This window comes from Eucalyptus grandis, chromosome 11 (assembly GCF_016545825.1).
Source record: "Eucalyptus grandis isolate ANBG69807.140 chromosome 11, ASM1654582v1, whole genome shotgun sequence".
Classification (NCBI taxonomy): Eukaryota; Viridiplantae; Streptophyta; class Magnoliopsida; order Myrtales; family Myrtaceae; genus Eucalyptus; species Eucalyptus grandis.
Window position 1 is genome coordinate 46718701 of NC_052622.1, and position 22935 is coordinate 46741635.

At 37.8% G+C, this 22935-nt stretch overlaps 1 protein-coding gene and 1 pseudogene across 10 annotated transcripts; both read left to right on the plus strand.

The window, feature by feature from the left end:
• Positions 1-1755: 1755 nt before the first annotated feature.
• LOC104426380 (RNA polymerase II C-terminal domain phosphatase-like 2) lies at positions 1756-16990 on the plus strand. 10 transcript variants are annotated; one of them, XM_039304494.1, is made up of 11 exons: positions 1756-2272; positions 2490-2960; positions 3744-3954; positions 4441-4598; positions 5248-5318; positions 5433-5538; positions 5635-5724; positions 5850-5991; positions 6113-6469; positions 6555-6612; positions 16972-16990. In XM_039304494.1, exons 1-9 carry the CDS (start codon positions 2003-2005, stop codon positions 6430-6432), a joined length of 1839 nt encoding a protein of 612 aa, XP_039160428.1. In that variant the 5' UTR covers positions 1756-2002; the 3' UTR covers positions 6433-6469; positions 6555-6612; positions 16972-16990. The 10 variants fall into 10 exon arrangements, with proteins under 10 accessions (XP_039160428.1, XP_039160426.1, XP_039160429.1 ...); XM_039304492.1 differs by having other exon boundaries at positions 6113-6463; XM_039304495.1 differs by lacking the exon at positions 16972-16990 and adding an exon at positions 16255-16363 and having other exon boundaries at positions 6113-6478.
• On the plus strand, positions 16462-22812 carry LOC120286078 (annotated as a pseudogene).
• The last annotated feature ends 123 nt before the right edge of the window (positions 22813-22935 follow it).

The following is a 22935-nucleotide window of genomic DNA, read 5'->3' on the forward strand; positions in this document are numbered from 1 at the left end:
GGAAGGCCATTTACCTCGCATATTGCGAGTATTTAGTCGGCGAATCGGCAAGTGGGACAGGCCATTTGAGGCACCGATGCAGACATGAGAAATAGATGTCTAGTGCCGACGGGAGCTTTTCAACAACGACACATATCGGAAGTCCGTTCAATTAAGACGAGGCAAGGAATCAATGGAAGCTTGCATATTATGTTATTGTTGCCAATCAACCCTTCCGCTTCATCCACTATGTGCAGGCAGCTCTACAATATCAATTCAAGCCCGTTTGGAACAAAACACCAGAAACTACAAAATTATTTTACGAAGAGTAAAAGGCCAAGTTGGTGCATATGCTGTAGGTTTACAGACTAGCCCTACCACGTAAGAGTCGCGACTGGCCACATCGGTTATGAGCCACGGTATTTTGATTATTTTGTCTTCGGTTGTGTTTTTGACTAGTGGTGCCTTTCTATTGGTCTGACAAAAATGAGAGAAGAGGTAACCACGGATATTAGAAAAACCTGAGTTGTTAGCAATTAAAGTGGGGCCCTAGCAGTAGATTACTGGGCCAATTTCTCTCGAGGTATAGTCAATGTTGGGCCTCCACCGCAGAGGCCCGTGAGATCCTAAATCGGCATAAGCCGACAAGGGCAGGCTACGACGAATCCTCGATCACAAATATATATATATTAACATGAACATTCGTTATGAGATGGTGAAGCTATTGAGTTTAGGTTTGTTCTGATCAATGTGATATATCAATTGATATCTCTCGGATTTTTTTAAGTAGTACTTTGAAAGTGCTTGCTATTTGTGCATTGAAAGCAAAATTCTTTTCTTATTAGATTTGGTCTTTCAAAGGCTTGAAGTGAAAGAATAAAGTCCTCACAAGAAATTGAACAAAAAGTAAAAGCATTAAAGTGGGATAAATCATGTGGGGAAAATTAAAGATCATTTTCCTCTAATTTTTGGAAAAAAAAATGCAAAGGAGAAAAAAAAAATTGAAACCTAGCCCAATCCGATGTACTGATTTGAGATAAATATGGTTCAGGTATCAAGAGCACTTTCATTTCGGGTTGGGTATTGGGATTTAACCCATTGGCATCCTTATAAATTTAAGGCTTGTTTGGTAACTTTTTTTTTTTTTTTTTTATTTTGGAAACAATTTATATTCATATTTATTTTTATTCTATTCCCTAGACGAGTTTTGAGCCTTTGAAAGCATTTGATAAATATCCAAAATTTCTATTTTCAAGATAGAAATGCGTTTGATATAACCTCAAATTCTTTTGTTTAGAACTTCTTTTACTTTTTTTAATAATCTTATAATATTTTTTTCATTTTTTTCTTTTCTTCTCTTCCTTCTTTCTTTGGCCCGTGACCTAACCAAGGGTTGGCAATACTTTGACAAGATCTCTGGCCAGAGGAAGAAGGAGAATTAACAATGCTCTGACAAGATCGCTAGCTAGAGGAAAAAGGTGAAGAAGAAAAGAAGAAAATGAACTTGATTTTGAAATTGTTCTTGTGAAAAAAAGAAAGATTGTTTTTTTTGCTTTCAAATTTATTCCTGAAATTCGACAAAAAAATTATTCCTGAAAGAAATTTATTTCTGAAAATAAAAAAAAATTATAAAATCGATTTCTATTTTTTATTCCAAAAAAAATAAAAATAGAATGCGTTTGGCAACATGACGTTAGTTTCCGAAAGGGCAAATTGTCCGTACCGACGGACCGACGGTGGCAATGTCGTTAACAGATGGAACTCACGCCCCAACTGAAAAATCCTCCTGTCCCTCTCCCCGTTAAATTCCTTTCATAATTCGGAGAAAACCCCACTCTCTCTATGGACCAGAGGGAGGGAGAGAGAGGAGACGACGACTACGGCGGCGAGCCAAGAGAGAAACCGCCGCAATCCGTCGAAACCCTAGCTACGTGGGCTCGATTTCTCCGGCGCGCGCTTGAAATTCCGCGATTCCCCTCACCGCTCGGCGGCGATTTCGGTCGGAGCGAGCGAGAGAGCTTCTATGAGCCGTTTCGCGTCCAAGGCCGTGGTGTACCACGGCTTTCTCCGGCTGGGGGAGCTGGACGTGGTCCCGGCGAACGGCCACGGCTTCCGGTTCCCCGACAATGAGATTCGGATCCACCACATCTCCCCGGTCAGCGAGAGGTGTCCCCCTCTCGCGATCCTCCACACGGTGTCCTCTTCCTCGGTCCGGTGCAAGCTCGAGTCGTCCTCTCCGGTCGAGCAGGCGAATTTGAACCGCCTGCACGCCTCTTGCTTGCACGAACTCAAGGTCTCTGTTCGCGTCGAATCGTCCGATTTTAGATGCTCAAAAACCACGCTGCTTCCTCTTAGTCTTGATTGATGATAAGAATACTGTTCTAGGTCTTTTGTGTTGTAGAGAGGGCTTGGTTATGGTCAGGTCTTGCATTGTCTCTGCTGCGTGTTGTGTTTCTGTTGATGTTGGATTGCGTGAGTGAGAGCTCTGATGGATGAATCTGTTTTGGCAGACTGCTGTAGTGTTGCTTGGTGAAGAAGAAATGCACTTGGTGGCAATGTGTAGTAGGCAGAAGAAGTCCCTGTGCTTTTGGTGCTTCTCAGTTCCTTCAGGTCTCTACGAATCCTCTCTGGGATTGCTCAATCTACGGTGCCTTGCGATTGTGTTTGATCTTGATGAGACACTCATTGTTGCCAACACATTGAAGTCGTTTGAGGATAGAATTGAGGCTCTCCGAGGCCGGATTGCGAGGGAGACTGATTCGGTGAGGATGTCAGGAATGTCAGCTGAACTAAAGCGGTATGTAGATGATAGAGTGCTATTGAAGCAGTATGCAGACAGCAATTGCGTGGTGGACAATGGAACGCTGTACAAGGCTCAGGTTGAGGAGGTCCCTCAGCTTTCAGATAGCCATGAGAAAGTTGTTAGACCTGTAATTAGATTGCAGGAAAAGAATATCATCCTCACTCGCATCAATCCTAAGGTTAGAAGATACTTTTGCTGCTATTCTTGTTTAGGTTTTTTACGCGTTGTTTCATCTTTTTATGTGTCATAGCATAAGCTGTCTCTAACGGATGGAACACTGGCTCTGTGGGGGATAGTTACTCTTTCAATCGATGTCCTCATGCACCATAGGCGTGTGTATTGTGGCAAATCAGAACTAGGACTTTTCTCTTGCATCAAGGATAACTGTTTTGAATGGGTCAAAGGGTTTGAAGTAGGAAAAAATTGACTGCTGACTCATTTACTCATAGAAAGAATGTTGGCTCCCCTTGTTTAGTTCATTTATCTACAGTAGTGGCTCTTGCCATGATGTTTTCTTTTTTGATTTGCTGGCATCTGACAAAAGTTGGGAGTTCTCGTGGGCCTTTCTAGTGAGCAAAGACATACTGAGTTCAAATGGTTATGAGCAAGGCATGTTTTATATTCAAGTGTATGCTACAATCTAGGTTATGGCTTTCAACAGAAGTTGCTGATTAAATGTTTTTGCACATTGAGAACGTGATGTACATAATAGTGGGCTAACTTCTTCTGTCATCAAATTCAATTCGTCTGTCCATTATTCAGTATTATGTTATAGTAGGCAGGTTTTGATTGTAGAGGTTCCACTTCTTGTTTCTATTTGCAATGTCTTGTTCACCCAACTAAGAAAAATCGTGCTCACCAGATAATGTCCACTGATGATATTTTTAGCTGAATTATACGTTTCAAGATATAGAAAGCCATGTGTATGTTTCTTGTCAGCATCTTTATTTCCTTTATGCAGATCCGTGACACCAGTGTGCTAGTGAGATTACGACCTGCATGGGACCACTTGAAGAGTTACTTAACAGCTAAAGGACGTAAGAGGTTTGAAGTTTATGTGTGCACGATGGCTGAAAGAGACTATGCTTTGGAGATGTGGAGGCTTCTTGACCCTGAAGCACGCCTAATTGATAGAGAGCAAGTCTCAAACCGTGTTGTTTGTGTCAAATCAGGCAAGTTGTCTGCTAATGTACAAACTAAGATGCTTGTAGGAGATGGTTTTGCAGAGTTTGCGAGTTGATTACTCTATTATGAATAAAAAATTTGATGGTTCGTGCCAGTAGAACCTCACATGCTAATCTGGTTATATGTGGAGTTACCAACAGGAGAACAAATATGCTAATGGCAATAGTGTGAGTCAATGGGATGTGTTACCTGTACACAGACTTACTGACACTTGTCCCAGACATTTATTGGGATTTATGATACTACCTCCCATAGTCCCACTAACTTTAGTCTCCCTGGCTTTGCAACCCTATTATTAGAATTTTTTTTTTCTTGTTTTGTGAAATTCCATATATAAAATTCTTGAGTGATGATTCACATATGCGAGCTTTTGATTGCCTATCTCCTCTAACTATATGTTCCTCATTTTCACATTACAGCTTAGCTGTCTTCGTTCCCAGTAGTGTCTATGCCTAATATGTTATGAATGGCAGGTTCAAGGAAATCATTGCTAGATGTGTTTCAGGATGGTAATTGCCATTCCAAGATGGCAATGGTGATTGATGACCACTCAAAGGTTTGGGAAGATAGGGATCAACCACGAGTGCATGTAGTTCCTCCTTTTGCTCCATATCATGCTCCTAAAGCGGAGGTATTAGATCATGAATTCATTATGTCTGTTCCAGGTAGTCCTTTTATCGTTTTGTGAAAGAAAATTCCACCGAGCCTCTTTTTGTGCCAAAATGTCATTATGTCAGTTGGGCTGATACGCGTGAGAAATGAGAAGACAGTCACTCAAACAATTAAGGGTCATTATTTTATAATTTCTACACCTTGTTTGGTACTGTGATTCTAGCTAAGAAATGGGAATGAAGTTGACATTGCCATAAAGGTAACATCATAGAAAGACCATTAAGTAGGGCTCACATTTGCCAATAGAACAGTAATTTGCTTATATATTTGCAATAGTTTGAAACCATAAAATTCAAACTGCAAGAAGTTATACCCATGTACGTAACTATCGCAAAATGCAAATTATCTGCATCATTTACCATTTTTTACGAACATTATTTACCATTTTCCAATTCCTTTTATCTAATTTTGATAGCCTTGTTCTTATTATTGAAAAGGGGTCCTAAGTGATATATGAACGAGGATAAAGGCCACTTCTATATTCATTGTTCATGTTTTTTTATTGTTTATTTTTGGTTTTTTTTGGGCATGTTGTTGAGGTTTCATTTATGCTTATGAATAATATAGATGAAAGTTTGAACACATATTTTCTTTTGGGGATTTGTCAGACTGCAAATGCCATTCTGGTCCTTTGTGTGGCAAGAAATGTAATATGCAATGTCAGGGGTTCCTTTTTCAAGTGAGTATCTAGATTTCACTTAAAGTTTATAAAGCCATCTACAACGAAAGATTGGATTTGAGTTGCATTCTGATCTCTATGGTGTATGATTGAGTTGTGATATTTCTTATCCAGGGAGTTTGATGAAAACTTATTACGCAAAACCTTTGAACTATTTTATGAAGATGAGGTGGTTGCATTACCCCCTGCCCCTGATGTGAGCAATTACTTAATGTCAGAGGTATTTGAAACTGATGTTTTCAACATGGAGTCATTAGAGAAATCTGAAGGTTTGTTAAAGTGCTCATCTATTGTTGTCATCTATCCTTAATGTCAGGACTCTGGTTTTGTTCCAAATGGTGCTCCAAATGCTCTACTTGCCAATGGAGCGAGTGGTGCAGAATTTGATAAAAGACTTAATTTTCCGGTAACCTTTGATATAGGCTCTGGTCACTTTTCTACTTATACAGTCATTTGAATTGGGAGTTCTGGGGTCCTGATTTTACCATGAACGAGTCCAAATTACTTTTTTTCCTTTGTTTTCCTTTTAAGGGTGAAAAGCATGCTGTTGATGTGTCTGATATCCCTGTAAGAGAAACTTCTGACGGAAAATCTGGAACATCCCAGCCAACCATTACAATAGTTCCATACACCATTGGTCCCCATGCTTCAAGGACACTCATGCCATCTCAGAGTATGATTCTCCACCGTTATGAACATGCATGTCTCCTAGAGTTTGTACCTAATATGGGGTTTATAAGCGGGCAATCTTTGGATAAATTTATTTTATTTTATTTTATTTTATTTTTTTGTAGAAGCTGGTTTGTTTGGTAATCCTGCCAGACAAGATTTCAGCTTTTCGAATCACGAACATGACTTGAAAGGGAGGATTCCCACTATGAAGCATGGTCTTGACAATAAGAATCACGGCTCTAGTGAGGCCGCTCTCCTGTCTAGACCACCAATGCAGTTAACTACTGCCAATATGCAACCACATGGAGGATGTCTTGAAGAAGACTCAAACGAAGGCCATATAAACTCTGGAAGTTTTGGCTTTTCTCAAGAAGCTGATTCACTGAACTTAGAAAAGGAGGGCTCATCAAAATCAGATCGGTCAAAAACTTTGAAATTTTAGTACCTCTTGTTTCCTCCCTAAATCATCTCAGGTGAAGGTAGAAGAGGTTTGCTTTTAACTTATGTATAATGTTTAGTTTTCAAGTTACTTCTATTTTTGACCCTAGGTTTCCTTTTCACCAGGTGTGGTCTGGACATGATAAAAAAGAAGCAGAATTTTCTTTTGGGAGCCAGCAATATGGTATACATTTTTCCTCTTCCTTTTCACTTGGTAATAAGTCTAACTATCTTAGGATCACCTTGGCTTGCGTTTGATAGTTAGGATAAAATTCATGATAGGATAAATTTTTTTTATCCCGTGTTTGGTATTTGCTCGAGGTAAAATAAAGTCGGATATAAGGGAAATAGAGCGATAAAATTATCGTATGGAGGAGATGAGATAAAGGTAGATATGATTTTTAACATCAATAATAGTAAAGTTATTTTTCTCAAATAACAAACTTATTAAATTAACAAAATTAAAATTATATTTCAATATAATAATTTTAATTTAATTTAATTTTTATTTATATATACGAATTTAATTTAATTTTATAATATAAATTCAATATATAAATATAAATATATGTTTATGTATACTGCATATTTTAGCTATTTTAGTATTTTAGATATATTAGTATAGTTTACTATTTAATAAAATTTCATTAGAGAATGATGGATAGGGAAGAAAAAAATAATTAATTGAAAAAGAGGAAAATAAAATAAAAAAAAAGTAAATAAACATAAAATAGGTAGGAGTGTTGTAAGAGATTTTTATCATTTCCTTTGTAAAAGTTTTGGTTTATATATGCTGATGTCATTTATATTAAAAAATATACATAATATAATGGGGATATATATGACTTTATTAGTGCAATTTAGGATTGTCAAATGGGTAGGCCAAGTTGGATTTGGGTCGGGTCATAAATGGTTTGGTTCAAATTGACTCATTTAACCCATCGACCCATCCGTTGTAATGCAAATTTTTTACTCATACTTGACCTAACCAATTTAACTAAATCTAAGAAAACTTGTTTTTTGATTTTTTTTTAAATGGTATTACTAAAATACTTTCACGCAATAAAAATCTAGTGGATAATCTTTATAATATTTTATAAAAAAAATAAGCATTCGTTTGTTTGTAGGAAAATATTTTTAGTAAGTATTTTTTTTTTCAGAAAATTAAAATATTTTCTTGTTTTTGCCTGAAATTTGAAAATAAATTAGGGAATTATTTGAAAATAAATTAGAGAATTTTTTTGCCATTTAGTATGAAAAATATGATTAATTTTTCTATGTGCACTCCTTTTAATGTTTTTTGTTTTTATTTTTAAATATATTTATAATTATAGTTATTTTTGTTTTAAAAAATCTATTTATTTTAATTATTTTTCTTTTTTAAAATATAATTTTCTTTTTTTCTTCGTTGGCCGGTTGTCGTCACGATAATGACTAGTGAAGAAAGACCATAGCCGGCCCAGGCTCGCCTAATTAGCCTCGCTAGCCTTAGGTAAGGCTTGGCTCTGGCTTCGCTAGATTCGGTAAGGTGGAACTCACTCGAGACCAGGGAGGCTTGAGCCTCACCAAATGTTAGTGAGGGTTGAGCCTTTCGATTGGTGAGGCTCGAACTAGTAGTTGGTGATCTCAAGCTTATTGACCTCAGATGAGCTTGTCCCTTGCTTGGTCGATCACTATGTAGGCCACTGGCTGAGAAAGATGGAAGATTTAAAAAAAAGGGAAGAAAAAGAAATATAAAAGTAATTATAATTTCGATTTTTATATAAAAAAAATTATAAGGCTAAAGAGGGGAAGAATGTGTGAGCTTGGGTTCTAAGTCCAACCCATTTAGACCCATTTATTTTAGGATTTCAATTTTTAAACCCATGAAAGTAGACTCTTTAAGATTTAAGTAATTCATTTATGACCCATTTAAACAAATAGTATTATTCGGAAAATCTGTTTGATAATAATTTTGTTCTGAGAATAGATTTAGAACGGAATCAAAAAAGTAAAAATAAGTTACTTATTTGTTCTGGGAATAATTCAAGAATCAAGCCTAACTTATTTTTCTTTTTTTCTTTTTTTTCTTCTTTTTTTATTTGTCACTAACCATAGTTGGTCACCGCCACCGGCACCGCGATAGGCGGCGGCGATTGGGTGAGGTTCGGCGAGCTCGTTGGAGCCTCGCTTGGCCATCACGAGCCTCGGCCTTGCGGATTTTGGCTAGGCTTGACATGGCCCATGTGGCGCAAGGTCCACCTCGCCCAGCCATTGGGGAGGCTTGGCCTCATGCTAGGGTGAGGCCGACCTTGCGTGACTTGCCACTATCGTGGCCAATAACGGACCACAAAAAAGGAGAAAGAAAAGAAAAGGAAAAGAAAAAAAAAAAAAAGAAGAGAAAAATATAATAAAAATATTAGAAAATTTAAAAAAAAATTAAGAATCCCACAAAACGTATTTCTATTTCGGAATAAAAATTTTAGGCAGTTACTAAACGCCTTTAAATGCTTAGAAATTGTCCACGGGAACAAATTTCCTAAATTTCATACTTTATCATATTCATGTTAAAAATTCAGACGAGCAAACGTCCACCTTAGAAGGGTACCACAGTTTCACGACTCCATTGGGGACCGGTTAAAATCTATAAAAAAACTTAGGTCTGAGTTTATCTTTTTGAAGCATTTTTGTGTGATATGGCATCATTGCCCGTGAAGTACCAGGTATGCCCCCAATTGCCTTTAGATATTTTTACTGGTTGGATTTATAAGTGAATGAGGGTTTGCTAACCTTTGTTTTATAGGGAGGTATGAGGATGAATGCTTTAATTCTGAAAAGTTATTATAAGCGGTGTATGCATATCATATCTTGTTGTGCAAGTTCCATATGTTATAGCACTACATTTTTACACACCTTCAATGATCCAAAACCTCGAGTTACCCTCTAAGAAGCCAAATATGAGGCAAAAAGAATTGCACAAGTAATATAACTTTTGTACAACGCTCATTTAATTGCCATAATTTGTTTTTTAATTGCTTAGTTCATATAATTTTTTTATCAATCACTTGAATATCATTGATTTTTAAAATGTTTACCATAAGTGTCGTGACATGTTAGATTTCTAACACTTGGATGATTTTTTTTTTTTTTTTTTTTTTTGGAAGTTATGACATTCAAATGAACTTTTTTTTTTAAAAGTCATGGCAACCAAGTGATTGAAAAAAAAAATTGAATGACACTTAAGTGAACATCGGACATAAATTATTATATTTGTGAGATCTTTACCCCTAGATAGGATGATGTTGAGAAGGCAGAGCCCGGTTGCAAGTAGTAGGTGGAAGTGAACCGGCTCAGCCTCACTCATCCCCTGGACTCATTTTTTGTTCGAATGGGAGTCTCAAGTAGCCCAATGTATCTCACCTGGTAGACGTCGGACCTCACAAGTTATGCCATGTCTATATTTTCGCTAACCTTTATCCTCTTCGTGATTTTTCATCAGTTTTTATCTCTTTTTGTTTAAATTTGTTCCTACTTCAAATAATTTGCGATAATCAACCAAACATCCTTCGTGATTTAGGTACAAAGCAGAGGTGCAACATACGGATTATTCCCACTCCCAGTAGCTTACTCTTGAAATGGCGGAAGAGACTAGATCAGAGTGGTCGCAATTACACTAACTCAAAAATTGGAAAACTTGTGTCCTTGCTTCACCTCGTGACCCACATCAATCTAGTCCAAGCGTTGGCTCACTTTTGGAATCCCGTGACATTTATGTTCATGTTTGGTGAACATGAATTGGTCCCGAACATAGAGTATAATGTTGCCATAGGAGTTACCCCGATCGCTAAACTTATTAAGGGCGCGTTTAGTAACGTTTGTTTCAATGAACAATTTTTAAATAGAAATAGTTTTTTTTTTTTTGTTTTTATTCACTGGGAACAATTTCGGAGTATAAAAACACGCTTGGTAATTGTAAAAATTTCTATTTCGGGAATAAAAATACATTTGGTAAACTTGTATAATTTTCTTATTTCTTTTAATTTTTCAATATTTTTATTATATTTTTCTTTTTTTTCCTTCTTTCTCTTTGTGGCTAGTTCTTTGGCCACGACAACGGCCGGCAACCAGTGGGCGAGCTCTGGCGAGCTTGCCGAAGCCTCATCAAGCCACCGTGAGGGTCGGCGAGCTCAGGAGTCTCGCCAAACCACCGCAAGGCTCGGCCTTGCTAGATCTAGGTGAGGTCGAGCCTCGCTAGTGTCGGGCGAGGCTCGGCCTCACCTAGGCTGGCGAGGTTGACCTCACCCGGCCATGGCGAGGCTCGGGCCGATGAGCCTCACCTAGCCACGGCGAGGCTCGGGCCAACAAGCCTCGCCATGGCTCGGCGTCTTCGGGGGTCGGCAATGCTCCGACGAGGTTACTGGCCGGTGGTCGGCGCAGGCCATGGCCAAGGCCAATGACCAGAGCCAAAAGGAAGAAAAAGAAGAAAGAAGAACAAGAAAAGAAAGAGAAAAACAAAGAGAAAAAAAAATTGTTTCTCAAAATTGTTCAGAGAACAAGAAACAATTTTTTTCTATTTATTGTTTATGTTCCAAATTTGTTCCCAAAACAAAAGTTTTATCAAACATGTTTTCTGTCCTTTTTTGTTTCGGAAACGAAAAGAGCCGAAAATTTTGTTCTGGGAACAAAAATAAAATTTACCAAACAGGCCTAAGCCTCTCATCGGTTTAGAGCCTGCAGTCGTCTTAGCTGAAATTTTGGAAGGTAAAATCAATGAGATAAAGAAGTTTTTGAAACCTTATAGCAATAGTTGTCCACTCATCTTTTTCGTCGAACATCATGCATATCCGACAAAGCAACCTATGTCTCAGCCTTCTAGGGTGTTTCTTTTAGCATTCTTTGGTTTGGTAGCTTTTCCTCATGCTAGGGATGCCATGAATCCGTCGGTTGCACATCTAGTTAGGCAAGTTTGTAGTGGAATAAATTTCACCAACATGATTTTGGCAGAAACTTTCTTATCTCTCACACGATTTAAGAAAAATAAAGGAGGAAGCTTCCATGCACCGGTTGCTTTGGAAATATTGTTTCTTTCCCACATCAAAAAGTTTATTGTCAACACAGATCTACATGAGATTAGCGACCACACTTTTCCAATCGAAATTTTTTGGCAAATGTGAAAGTCGTTCCAGAAAGAACTTTATCCAAATGGATAATTTTTTTGAAAAAATCTCCCCTGGAGAATTCCTATGGCATGTGAGGTGGGCTCAATTGCATATTACATGTCTTACCCACCAATCAGATAATCCGATCCCCTTGATGGGATTCACGGGGTGAACATTCTACTATCCCCTCTGGGTTATCGACAGTACGGCGCTCTTCAGAAAATTCCACCTCCTCTAAGGTCGGATCTATTCGATTGGACCTCACCCAAAAGGATCTAAGTGAATCTTAGCCATGCGTCTCTCGAAAGAAAGTGGATTACATTGAAAGTGCATGGCACCACTAGCTTCCATGTTTCGCCCCACGACGAACCAAGGGACGGCCTTTCTTTAGCCAATAGAAACACTTGAGGACATGACGGTATACGCCACTTCCTGGGCCTTTCTCCCAGCTTCTGCTTATGCTTCTGAAAACCGACTAGTCACCAAGGGTGCAAATAATAAACATTCTGTTTCTCTAGTTTTCTCTCCCCAAGAATAAGAATGGAACAAAACTCCATTTAGTAACCCAATTTCATTTTCTATTTCCAGGATAAATTTTAGCCTAGAAATCAATTTGTAATAGAAATGAGAAGTAGATTCTACTTCTTTAATTCTAGAATAAAAATAAAAATAAAAATTCTTCTTATTGCTCACTCCCTCGATCTCATGTGCGTTCTCCCTTTTTCTTGTATCCCTGTCTCTCTCGTGCACAAACTCGGCCGAACTTCTCACCACCACTGTTAAACGTCTGTCACTGCAATCGTAGCTTTGCCTCTCATCGCAGCTTTGACTTTATCGCAACCCTAGCCTCCATTGCAACAACGTGAGTCTCTCTCCCTCTTTGTTGTCATGATCTAGCACCGCCTCTCTCTTTGTTGTCCGATTTGCAACCAATTTCTGTATTTTTTTGTTTTTGGAGTCAATCCTCTTTTATGTGCTTGCAAACCATGATTTTTGGAGCCAACCCTTGCTCATTCGCAACCCTAGTGTTCATTGGCATTTTTCACGTATTGCTTGAATTGGGTTGAATTTAGTTTATTTTGTCTCGATGTTTATTTGTTTCAATGCATACATGGGTACTATTTAGAACTCGAAGCTATGGCCTTCGCGAAACAAACACTTGCGAACCTCAATCCTTGAATATGATATATGCTTGCGGTTACATTTTGATTTACTACAACTTCACATGATAATAGGGCCACTATTCTCCGTTCACTTGAAATGAAAAGGATCGAATCATCCACCAAGTTGCTTCTGCTTTTAGTGATGGTTTATATATTTACCCCTATCATGGAGTTTATGTAACTCTCCCCCAACCTAATATATTGTTTGCAATCTTGGATCTTTGGGCATTTTTCCTCTTTTTTCAAATTTGATATTGATTAACTCTAAAAACATTAGTATTCCTCTTTTTGAGATTTTTACTACCAGTTGTTGTCTTCAGCAGCTTATACAATCTGATTGGGATTGTTCTCTTTTAATTTTCTTCACTTATTTTCTTTTATAAATAGTCATAGAATATTATATTAATGTGATCTTGACATCAAAGTTTCTACATTTGAATTGGTGCACCATCTCTAGATCTTTAGTGCCAGGTGTACTTTTAATTGTGCTAATTGATGACAATTTTTCTATTCGTTTCAACATGTTGGTCTATGATTTATATGATCAAGAGTGGGTTATTCGTGCCTATATTTATTGTAATGGAGGTTGACCATTGTTAATTACAGATGAATTCAATATACCTTGGTGATACTTTGTAATCATTTTAATTGCCTTTGATGTTATTGCAATTCCAGTTGATGAGTTAGCTCATTTGATACTCAACTAATTAAAGTTAAATGGCATCCCACATAGAGGTATTTATGATAGAGTGGATCAAGCCTTTGACCAATCTATTTGTAAACTTGTTGGTATAAGAGGTAAAAAAAGGAAAATCACACCACCCATACCTACAACAAAGTAGGGTGGAACAACATACATGTGGATTCAAAAAAAAGTTTCAATTTAATTCAATTAAAGAGCATGGTAAACAAACTGAAAAGATAGTATGATACTTTTAAGAAATTTCTTTCACAATCTGAATTTAAATGGGATAATGTAAACAAAACAATTGTTATGCAGGATCCAAGTATATGGAAGTCTCACATCAATGTATCACTTTATTTGGATCATTTTGTTTTTTTTTGTGGAGATAAGCTTTGCTTATGTTGCTGATGTATGTTATTATTGTGAAAATTGTAGGATAATGAGGAATGGGCTAAATTTAGGTTGAATGGGTTTCCTTAGTATACTAATATGTGTATTTTGGTTGGTGATATATATGCTAAGGCAATATGTAACAAGAAATGTAAAAGACTTGGTGATGTTGGATGGAGATGATGCGATAGGTGATAGGGAGGAACACAATGAATGTTCCATATTAATGCGGGAATCTTTACGCCTAACGTGGTTGCTACCCTAATTCTTGAGAAGTACAAGATGGATAGAACTCCAAATTCCAAAAAGAGAAAAAAGAGTAGCAGATTTGATGTTAGTAACACTTGCAAAGTCATTCAAAAAATGATTAAATTCAAAACCAATTAATCAACAAGTGGCTCCATCACCTCACATGCCCCATCACTTGTGGACCCCAACTACATAGGAGTAGTGATTGTTGTCCTAATGGCATGCTTGACTTGAAGTTGAATCGTGAGATCAAACATCCTTATTGTTACCAGAAGATTGGCTTTCATTATATCTCTATCTAAAAGGAGACTTGGATTTCTTAAATTTCTTTAAGTAGATGTTGGGAAATATGCTATAGATTTTACTTATGCATTTAAGATACTGTGATTTTTTTATAATGCAACTATGATAATGTCATGACTATTGTTGATTGTTATTGGACTCCTCACTTATCTATTGTGTTCATGTTCTTTTTTCGTGTGATGGCATTGGCAATATAGATAGGAATGTAAGTAGCGTGTATAATGGTTAGAATCAACTCTCTTTATTTTACTATCATAAAGAATGTATCTTCTTTGTCATTATTGACAAGATACTTTTACACGAAGCATGTAAAGCATTGTAGGGATATCTAAGAATGTATTAAAAAGTTCTTTAATATACTAAAAAAATATGGGGAATGTTTAGTTATGGCAACTTGATCCTAATTGGAAATAGAAAAAATAAAAGGAGTATGGGGAATGAGACCATTATTTTGAATTGCAATTGAATGATGATAAGGCAAGACTTATCTTTTTAGTATGAGAAAATGTCACCAAAAATCCCAAACTTTGTCAAAAGTGATAAATTTATCCCAATTTTTTTTGTGAAATAAAAAACCAAAAACTTTGCCAATCGTAACACATTTACCTCAAACTCTATGGCCAATGGCACTTTTGTCTCTTTTTTTTTTTTTTTCCTTTTTCTATTCTTCTTTCTTCCCTCCGTCAACCATGGCGGAGGGAAGGGCCACCCTTGCCTAAGTTCCAGTCGACGAGGGCAACCCTTGCCCAATGTCGAATCTTGCCTAAGTGAGGTGAGGACCGAGGGCCTCCCTCATCTGGCGTTGTGAGAGAGTTGCCCTTCTTGAATTTGGCAAGGGTCGCCCTTGCCCACCCAAGCAAGGCAACCCTCGCCCGATGCTGACAAGGGCAACCATTGTCTAAGTCCGGCTTCCCTCCATCGGCCATAGCGAAGGCAAAAGAGAAAGAAAAAGTAAAAGATAAAAAGGAAAAGACAAAAATGTTCTATAATTTAGGGTTTTTTATGTCACAAAAAAATTGAAATAAATTTGTTATTCTAAGTAAAATTTGAGATTTTTGGTGGTTTTTTTTTTTTCCTTTTAGTATAAATAGGATAAATTTAGTCATTTTTAGTGGTCTTTTTCATTTATTTTATTTTTTAAAATGGATTTTTCATATTTTTAAAAATTGATTTTTAATTATTTTTAATTTTTAAAATCTAATTAATTATTTTTATTTTATTTTCTTTTCTTTTTTTCTTTGTTTTCTATCTCCTTCTTTCTTGGATGGTCATTGGCCACGGCGATGGCTCGAGACCGGCCATCGGTGGGCCTCGAGCTTGTTGACGAGCTAAGGCTCATCGTTTTGGTGAGCGCAAGTGTCAAGCTCGAGGCTCGTCGGATTGACGAGCGCGAGCTTGAGATCGACGAGCTTGAGCTTCGCTTGGCAATGTTCGACGACTAGCCAAGAAAGAAGAAAAATTGAAACAAAGAAAAGAAAAAGGAAATTAAAATTAATTCGAATTAAAAAGAAAAATAAAATTAAAAAATAATTCAAATAAAAAAAAAGAAAAGAACAAGAAGAAATGGAACGAAGGAATGGGGATTTGTATAGATGTGAGATAAGAAATATCAAGTGAGGAAAATATTTTTTTTTTTTTTAAATGGAAAATATTTTCCCCCAATGTAGAAAACTTTTTTCCTTTCATGAAAAATATTTTTCTCAAGGAATTCATTTTTCGTAAAATAAATATCAAAAAATTAAAAAAATTTTTCCGAAAATTATTTTCCGAAAAATGAACGGATCATAAATTAATCATTCTTTTGTAAGGAAGCCTTTTAGGAAAAAATTGTCATTATACGCATTCGCCGCCCAAGAGGCAAATCGTCCGTACTGACAAAGGCATTTTCGTAAAATCAGTTGAAACACGAGCCCTCCAACGTAAATTCCTTTCCGATTTCGGAGCGAATCCCCGCAGTTAGAGAGAGAGAGAGAGAGAAAGCGCGCGCGCCGAGGAGGTCGACGAACCAGAGGGAAACCACCGCAATCCGTCGAAACCCCAGCGACGCGAGCTCGATTTCTCCGACGCACATTGGCGATTCTTCTCTCCGTCCGACGCTCGCCGGCGATTTCGGTCGGCGCGATCGAGCGAGAGAGCTTCCATGAGCCGTTTGGCGTTCAAGGCCGTGGTGTATCACGGCTTCTTGCGGCTGGGGGAGCTAGACGTGGTCCCGGCGTACGGCCACGGCTTCCGGTTCCCCGACAATGAGATTCGGATCCACCACATCTCCCCGGTCAGCGGGAGGTGTCCTCCTCTCTCGATCCTCCACACGGTGTCCTCTGCCTCGGTCCGGTGCAAGCTCGAGTCGTCCTCTCCGGTCGAGCAGGCGAATCTGATCAGCCTGCACGCCTCTTGCTTGTACGAACTCAAGGTCTCTGTTCACGACGGATCGTCCGATTTCGAATGCTCGGAAGTCACTCTGTTTCCTTTTAGCCTTTAATGCTGTTGAACGTCTCTTGTGTTGTACGGAGTGCTTGGTTATGATCAGGTCTTGCATTGTCTCCGCTGCGCATAGTGCTTCTGTTGGTGTTAGAGTGCGTGAGTGAGAGCTCTGATGGATGAATCTGTTTTGGCAGACTGCTGTAGTGTTGCTTGGCGAAGAAGAAATACATTTGGTGGCAATGCCTAGTAAGCAGAAGAAGTCCCCGTGCTTTTGGTGCTTCTCGGTTCCTTTAGGTCTTTATGAATCCTCTCTGGGATTGCTCAATCTACGGTGCCTCGCGATTGTGTTTGATCTTGATGAGACGCTCATTGTTGCCAACACATTGAAGTCGTTTGAGGACAGAATTGAGGCTCTCCGAGGCCGGATTGCTTGGGAGACTGATTCGGTGAGGATGTCAGGAATGTCAGCTGAACTGAAGCGGTACACAGATGATGGAGCGCTATTGAAGCAGTATGCAGGCAGTAATTGTGTCGTGTATAATGGAAAGACGTACAAGGTTCAGTTTGAGGAAGTTCGTCAGCTTTCAGATAGCTGTGAGAGAGTTGTTAGACCAGTAATTAGATTGCAAGAAAAGAATATCATCCTCACTCGCATCAATCCTGAGGTTAGAAGATACTTTTGCTGCTATTATTGTTTAGTTTTTTCACTTATTGTTTAGTTTTTTTATGTGTCATAGCATAAGCTGTCTCTAACGGATGGAGCACTGGCTCTGTGGGAAATAATCACAATCTAAATTGATGTTTTCATGCACCATAGGCATGTGTTTTTTGGCAAATCAGAACTAGGATTTTTTTCTCTCATCTGGGAGAACATATTAAAAATTAGCAAGGGGTTCGAAGCAGGAAATAGATGACTATTGACTCGTTTGCCTCCAGAAAGAATGTTGGCTTCCATTATTTAATTCATTTATCTAAAGTTGTGGCTTGTGCCATAATTATTATTGTTATTATTTTTTTTTAATTTGCTGGCATCTGACAAAAGCTGGGAGTTGTCATGGGAAATGAGCAAGGCATGTTTTATATTAAAGTGTAAGCTACAATCTAAGTTATGGCTTTCAACAGAAGACACTGATAAAATGTTTTTGTAGATTGAGAAAGTGATGTGCATGATGGTGCGCTAACTTTTCTTGTCCTCAAGATCAATTTCCTTTGTCCATTTTTCACTATTGTGTTATTGCAGGCTGGTTTTCGATTAGAGAGGTTCCACCTCTTGTTTCTATTAGCAATGCCTTGTTCACCCAATTAAGAAAAAGTCATACTTACCAGATAATGTTGAATGATGGTATTTTTAAGGTTAATGCTGAATTATACGCTTCAAGATATAGAAAGCCTTGTGTATATCTTCTGTCAGCATCTTATTCCCTTTATGCAGATCCGCGAAACCAGTGTGCTTGTGAGACTACGACCTGCATGGGACAAATTAAGGAGTTACTTAATAGCTAACGGACGTAAAAGGTTTGAAGTTTATGTGTGCACAATGGCTGAAAAAGACTATGCTTTGGAGATGTGGAGGCTTCTTGACCCAGAAGAATGCCTCATTAATAAAAAACAACTCTTGAACCGGGTTGTTTATGTCAAATCAGGCAAGTTGTCTGCCTATGTACAAAATATGATGCTTGCAGGAGATGGGATGTACGGACTTTGCAAGTTGATTGCTATCTTATTTGTTAATAGTTTGATGGTTTTTCCCTGTGCAGTAATTACTTATTTCATTAGAAGCTCACATGCTGATCTGGTTATATGTGCAGTAACCAACAGGAGAATGGATATGCTAAGTTGGGGGGAGGGGTGTGATTTACCAATTTGCATATAGTGTCCACTTCGGTTTTTATGGAAGAACTGTGTGAAATGGACTAAAGCCTTTCATTTAGTTGCACATTATCCCATCTCTCTCCAGACCTAACGTGGTAGTTTCTCTTTAGTACAGATTCATGTCTGGGGGAGATGGGTGCTCTTTCTTACAAGTTGTGTGTTTGTACATATGGGCCTATACATATGCTTAAGCGCTGGTGTAAGAAGGCAAGCAAATTGATGATTTGGCATTTTTGTCGTTCTTAACTCTTAGTGCTCACTACACCGCATCGATGTATCATGCCATGATTCATATAATTGAGCCATTGTCAAATTCTTAAGGAGATCAAATTGGTGAAATTTCTAGTGAATTACTTCAAAAGCTGGATAGCTATTGAATCAGTCGTACCACAATAGACGTTCCATTTTCTTTTTATTCTAATGCAAACAATATAGTTATCTTAATAGAAATCGTCTAAACGACCAGTAAGGTATAGTTGCTTTCCTTTTAGTCTCGATTCCAACCTTGAATACTATTGTTGTTGTCCAGCATGCCTCTTTTTGGCATGCTCCTTAAAGATATGAACACTGGCGTACTAATGCGACATGCTTGGCCAATTTATTGCTTTTCATTTTTATTATAACATCAAAGTTTATCCACTCCTAACCTCATGTGTGTACTTTTAAGTCAATTCTTGCATTATTGCTCACTTGACGAATGCATTTTTATGGGGCTACTATCTTCAAAGTCCACTAGGATAGATTGACAACATAGCTAATAGAACAGGTTTGATCCATTGCATCATATAACTTGCTTGTACAAAACACACCCCCCAAAAAAAAAAAAAAAAAAAAAAAAGAAAAAGAAAAACTTACACACGTGAAGAGAAAGTACTGTGAAATTTTTATGTGATTAGCATATCCTGCCCTTATATGAGCAATGTGCTCACTTGTGAAAGTTTTATGTGATTATTCAACAGTTTTCTCTGAAGAGGTGGGACAATCTATGTAGTGCACATGGAATGAGATATTGAATGCATGTGTTCCTTAGTACTGACTTTAAGTGATGTGAACTTTCTTATTGCATGAATTATGTTGCTTGTGGAAAGTTTATTTGACCGATCAGAGAGTCGCTTTAGATTCAGTGGAGTTCATCAAATGGCATTGGCGTTAGTTAATGGGATGTGTTACCTGAGTACAGACTTACTGACATTTGTTTTGGATATTTATTGGATTTTATGATACCACCTCTGGCAATCCCACTAACTTCAGTCCACCTGTCTTTGCAACCTTTCCATTAGATTTTCTTTCTTGTTTCATTAATTACATAGTCACATCTTCATTAATGATTCAAGTATACCACCTTTTGATTTCTATCTCTTCTAACTACTAGGATAGTTCTTTTACTTAGGCAAATTATAGTGAGCAATTGTTCCTCATTTTCACATTGCTACTCAACCTTCTTCTTTCTCAGCAGTATGTTGTTATGAATGCCAGGTTCAAGGAAATCATTGCTAAATGTGTTTCAGGATGGTAACTGCCATCCTAAGATGGCAATGGTGATTGATGACCGCTCAAAGGTCTGGGAAGAGAGGGATCAACCACGAGTGCATGTAGTTCCTCCATTTGCTCCATATTATGCTCCTCAGGCAGAGGTATTAGATTATTAATTCATTATGTTGTTCCGGATAGTCTTTCATTATTTTAGTAAAAGAAAATTCCATTGAAATTTTTTGGTGTCTAAATGTCATTATGTCAGTCGTTCTATACTGATTTGCAAGAAAAATGGGAAGACGGTCACACAAACAATTAAGGATTGTTATTTTATAATAACTTCTAGACCTTTTTTGGTACTGGAAAACTAGCTGAAAAATGGGAACAAATTGCCATTGCCTTTCTTGGCGCCTTAGGTCAATTTGAATGAGGTGGATGAAAATCAAAACTTGGAAGGAAAAATTCTTTGATATTATGTTTCATCAACAGGGGAGAAAAGAGGTAATGTCATAGGTAGACCATTAAATAGGGCTGCATTGGGTGACTTCTGCCTGGAGAATATTTGGAACAGTATCTGCTTATATGCTTATAATAGTTTGAAACCGTATAATTCAAACTGTAAGAAGGTATGTTCAAATATGTAAGTTTTGCCAAATGCAGTAATATTCAGATTTTACGTTTTTGATTCGCTATATAATTCATCTCAACTCCTTTTATATTATTTCAATTGCTTCATTCTTATTAATGAAATGGATCCTAAGTCATATATGGACGAGGATAAAGGCCACTTGTCCAAATGACCTTAGCCATATTCATTATTTAGATTTTTTGAATTTTTTAACTTTTTTGGTCATGTTGAGGTTTCACTATGAATAATAGAAATTAAAGTATGAACACACATATTTCTTTTTGTGTATTTATCAGACTGCAAATGCTGTTCCAGTCCTTTATATGGCAAGAAATGTAGCGTGCAAGGTCAGGGGTTACTTTTTCAAGTAAGTATCTAAATTTCAGTCAATGTATTTAAAGCAATCTTCATCGGAAGATTGGATTTGAGTTGCATTTTGATGTCTGTAGTGTCTGATTGAGATATGATATTTCTCATCCAGTGATTTTGATAAAAACCTATTAAGGAAAATCTCTGAAGTATTTTATGAAGATGAGGTGGTTACTTTGCCCCATGCCCCTGATGTGAGCAATTACTTGACGTCAGAGGTATTTGAAACTGACTTTTTCAATATGGTCAAATTTGAGAAATTTGAAGGTCTGTTTAAAGTTCTCATCTATTGTTATCATTTGTCCTTGATGTCAGGACTCTGGTTGAGTAACAAATGGTGCTGCAAACGCTCCATTTGCTGATGGAATACATGGTTCTGAAACCGATGAAATACTTAATCCTCCGGTAACCTTTGATATTGGCTCTGGCCACTTTTTTACTTGTAATTTATTTAAATCAGGATTTTTAGGGTCCTGATTCTATCATGAATGGGTCCAAATTACTTTTCTTCATTTGTTTTCTTTGTAGGGTGAAAAGCATGCTGTTGATGTGGCTAGCATCCCAGTAAAAGAAACTTCTGATGTAAAATTGGAAACATCCCAGCCAACCATTGGAATAATTCCAAACATTGTTGGTCCCAATGCTTCAAGAACACTCATGCCGTCTCAGAGTATGATTTTCCACTGATAGGAACAAACGTATCTCTAAGAGTTTGTAGTTGATACGGGGTGCGCAGGCATGCAAATTTCTGTTATGTTACAGACTTTCTTTCTTTTTTCTTTCTTTTTTTTCTTTCCTTTTTGTAGAAACTGGTTTGCTTGGTAATCTTGCTAGACAAGACTTCAGCTTATCAGATCAGGAACATGACATGGATAGGAGAATTCTTACTACTCATGGTCCAGATTTGAATAATCAGGGCTCTGGCGAGTACCTTGTGCTATCCAGACCAACAGTGCAGTTACCTTCTGCCAACATCCAACCGCAGTGAGGAAGGCCTGTGGAAGAAGGCTCAAACATAGGACATGTAAATTCCAGAAGTCCTAGCTCTGGAAGTCAGCAATCTGGTACGAAACATTCTTTTTCTATCTTTTGCAAGAGGGATCATTTGCGCTCGCTTAGTAATTCATCTGACCACCTCGGGAGGGTCACGATAGTTTCGCAACTCCACTAGGGACTAGTTAAAGATATAAAGGACTTAGGTTTGGTTTTTTCTTTTTTAAAATGTTTTTGTGTGATCTTATCATTGCACATGGAATCTCATGTATGCCCCTAACTGTTGTTGAGATGTTTTTACAGGTATGAGTTCTAAGGAGAGGAGTGTTTGCTAACCCTTATTTTGCAGGGAAGTGCATGGATGAATGCTTTAAGAGGAAAAAATTTCTGAGGCAGTTTATGGATGATATACAATGTCATGCATGTTTTATACGATTTAGAACTAGACATTTGTGCACACATCCCGCGATCTAAAATCCTGAGTTGCACATGAGGAAGCCAACTAGGATTGTATTGAGAAGGCCGAGCCCGTTTGTAAGTCATAGGCAGTAGTGAGAAAGCTCAACCCTGTTATCTCATGGGATCTCATTTTTCCGTTAGGATATGGGCCTCAAGCCTGCTAGTCTATCCCAACCAGTAGGCGTTAAATCTCAGAAGACATGCGCATGTCTCTATGCTTTCGCTAATCTCTGTTCTCTGAGTTTTCGTTATTCTTTTTTTTTTTTTTTGGTAACGGAGGACTCCACCACGGTCCCCCCGTGCCCGGACGGCATCGAAGGGCCGGGTCCCTATACCTCGGGGGAGACTAGCCCAATATCCCACT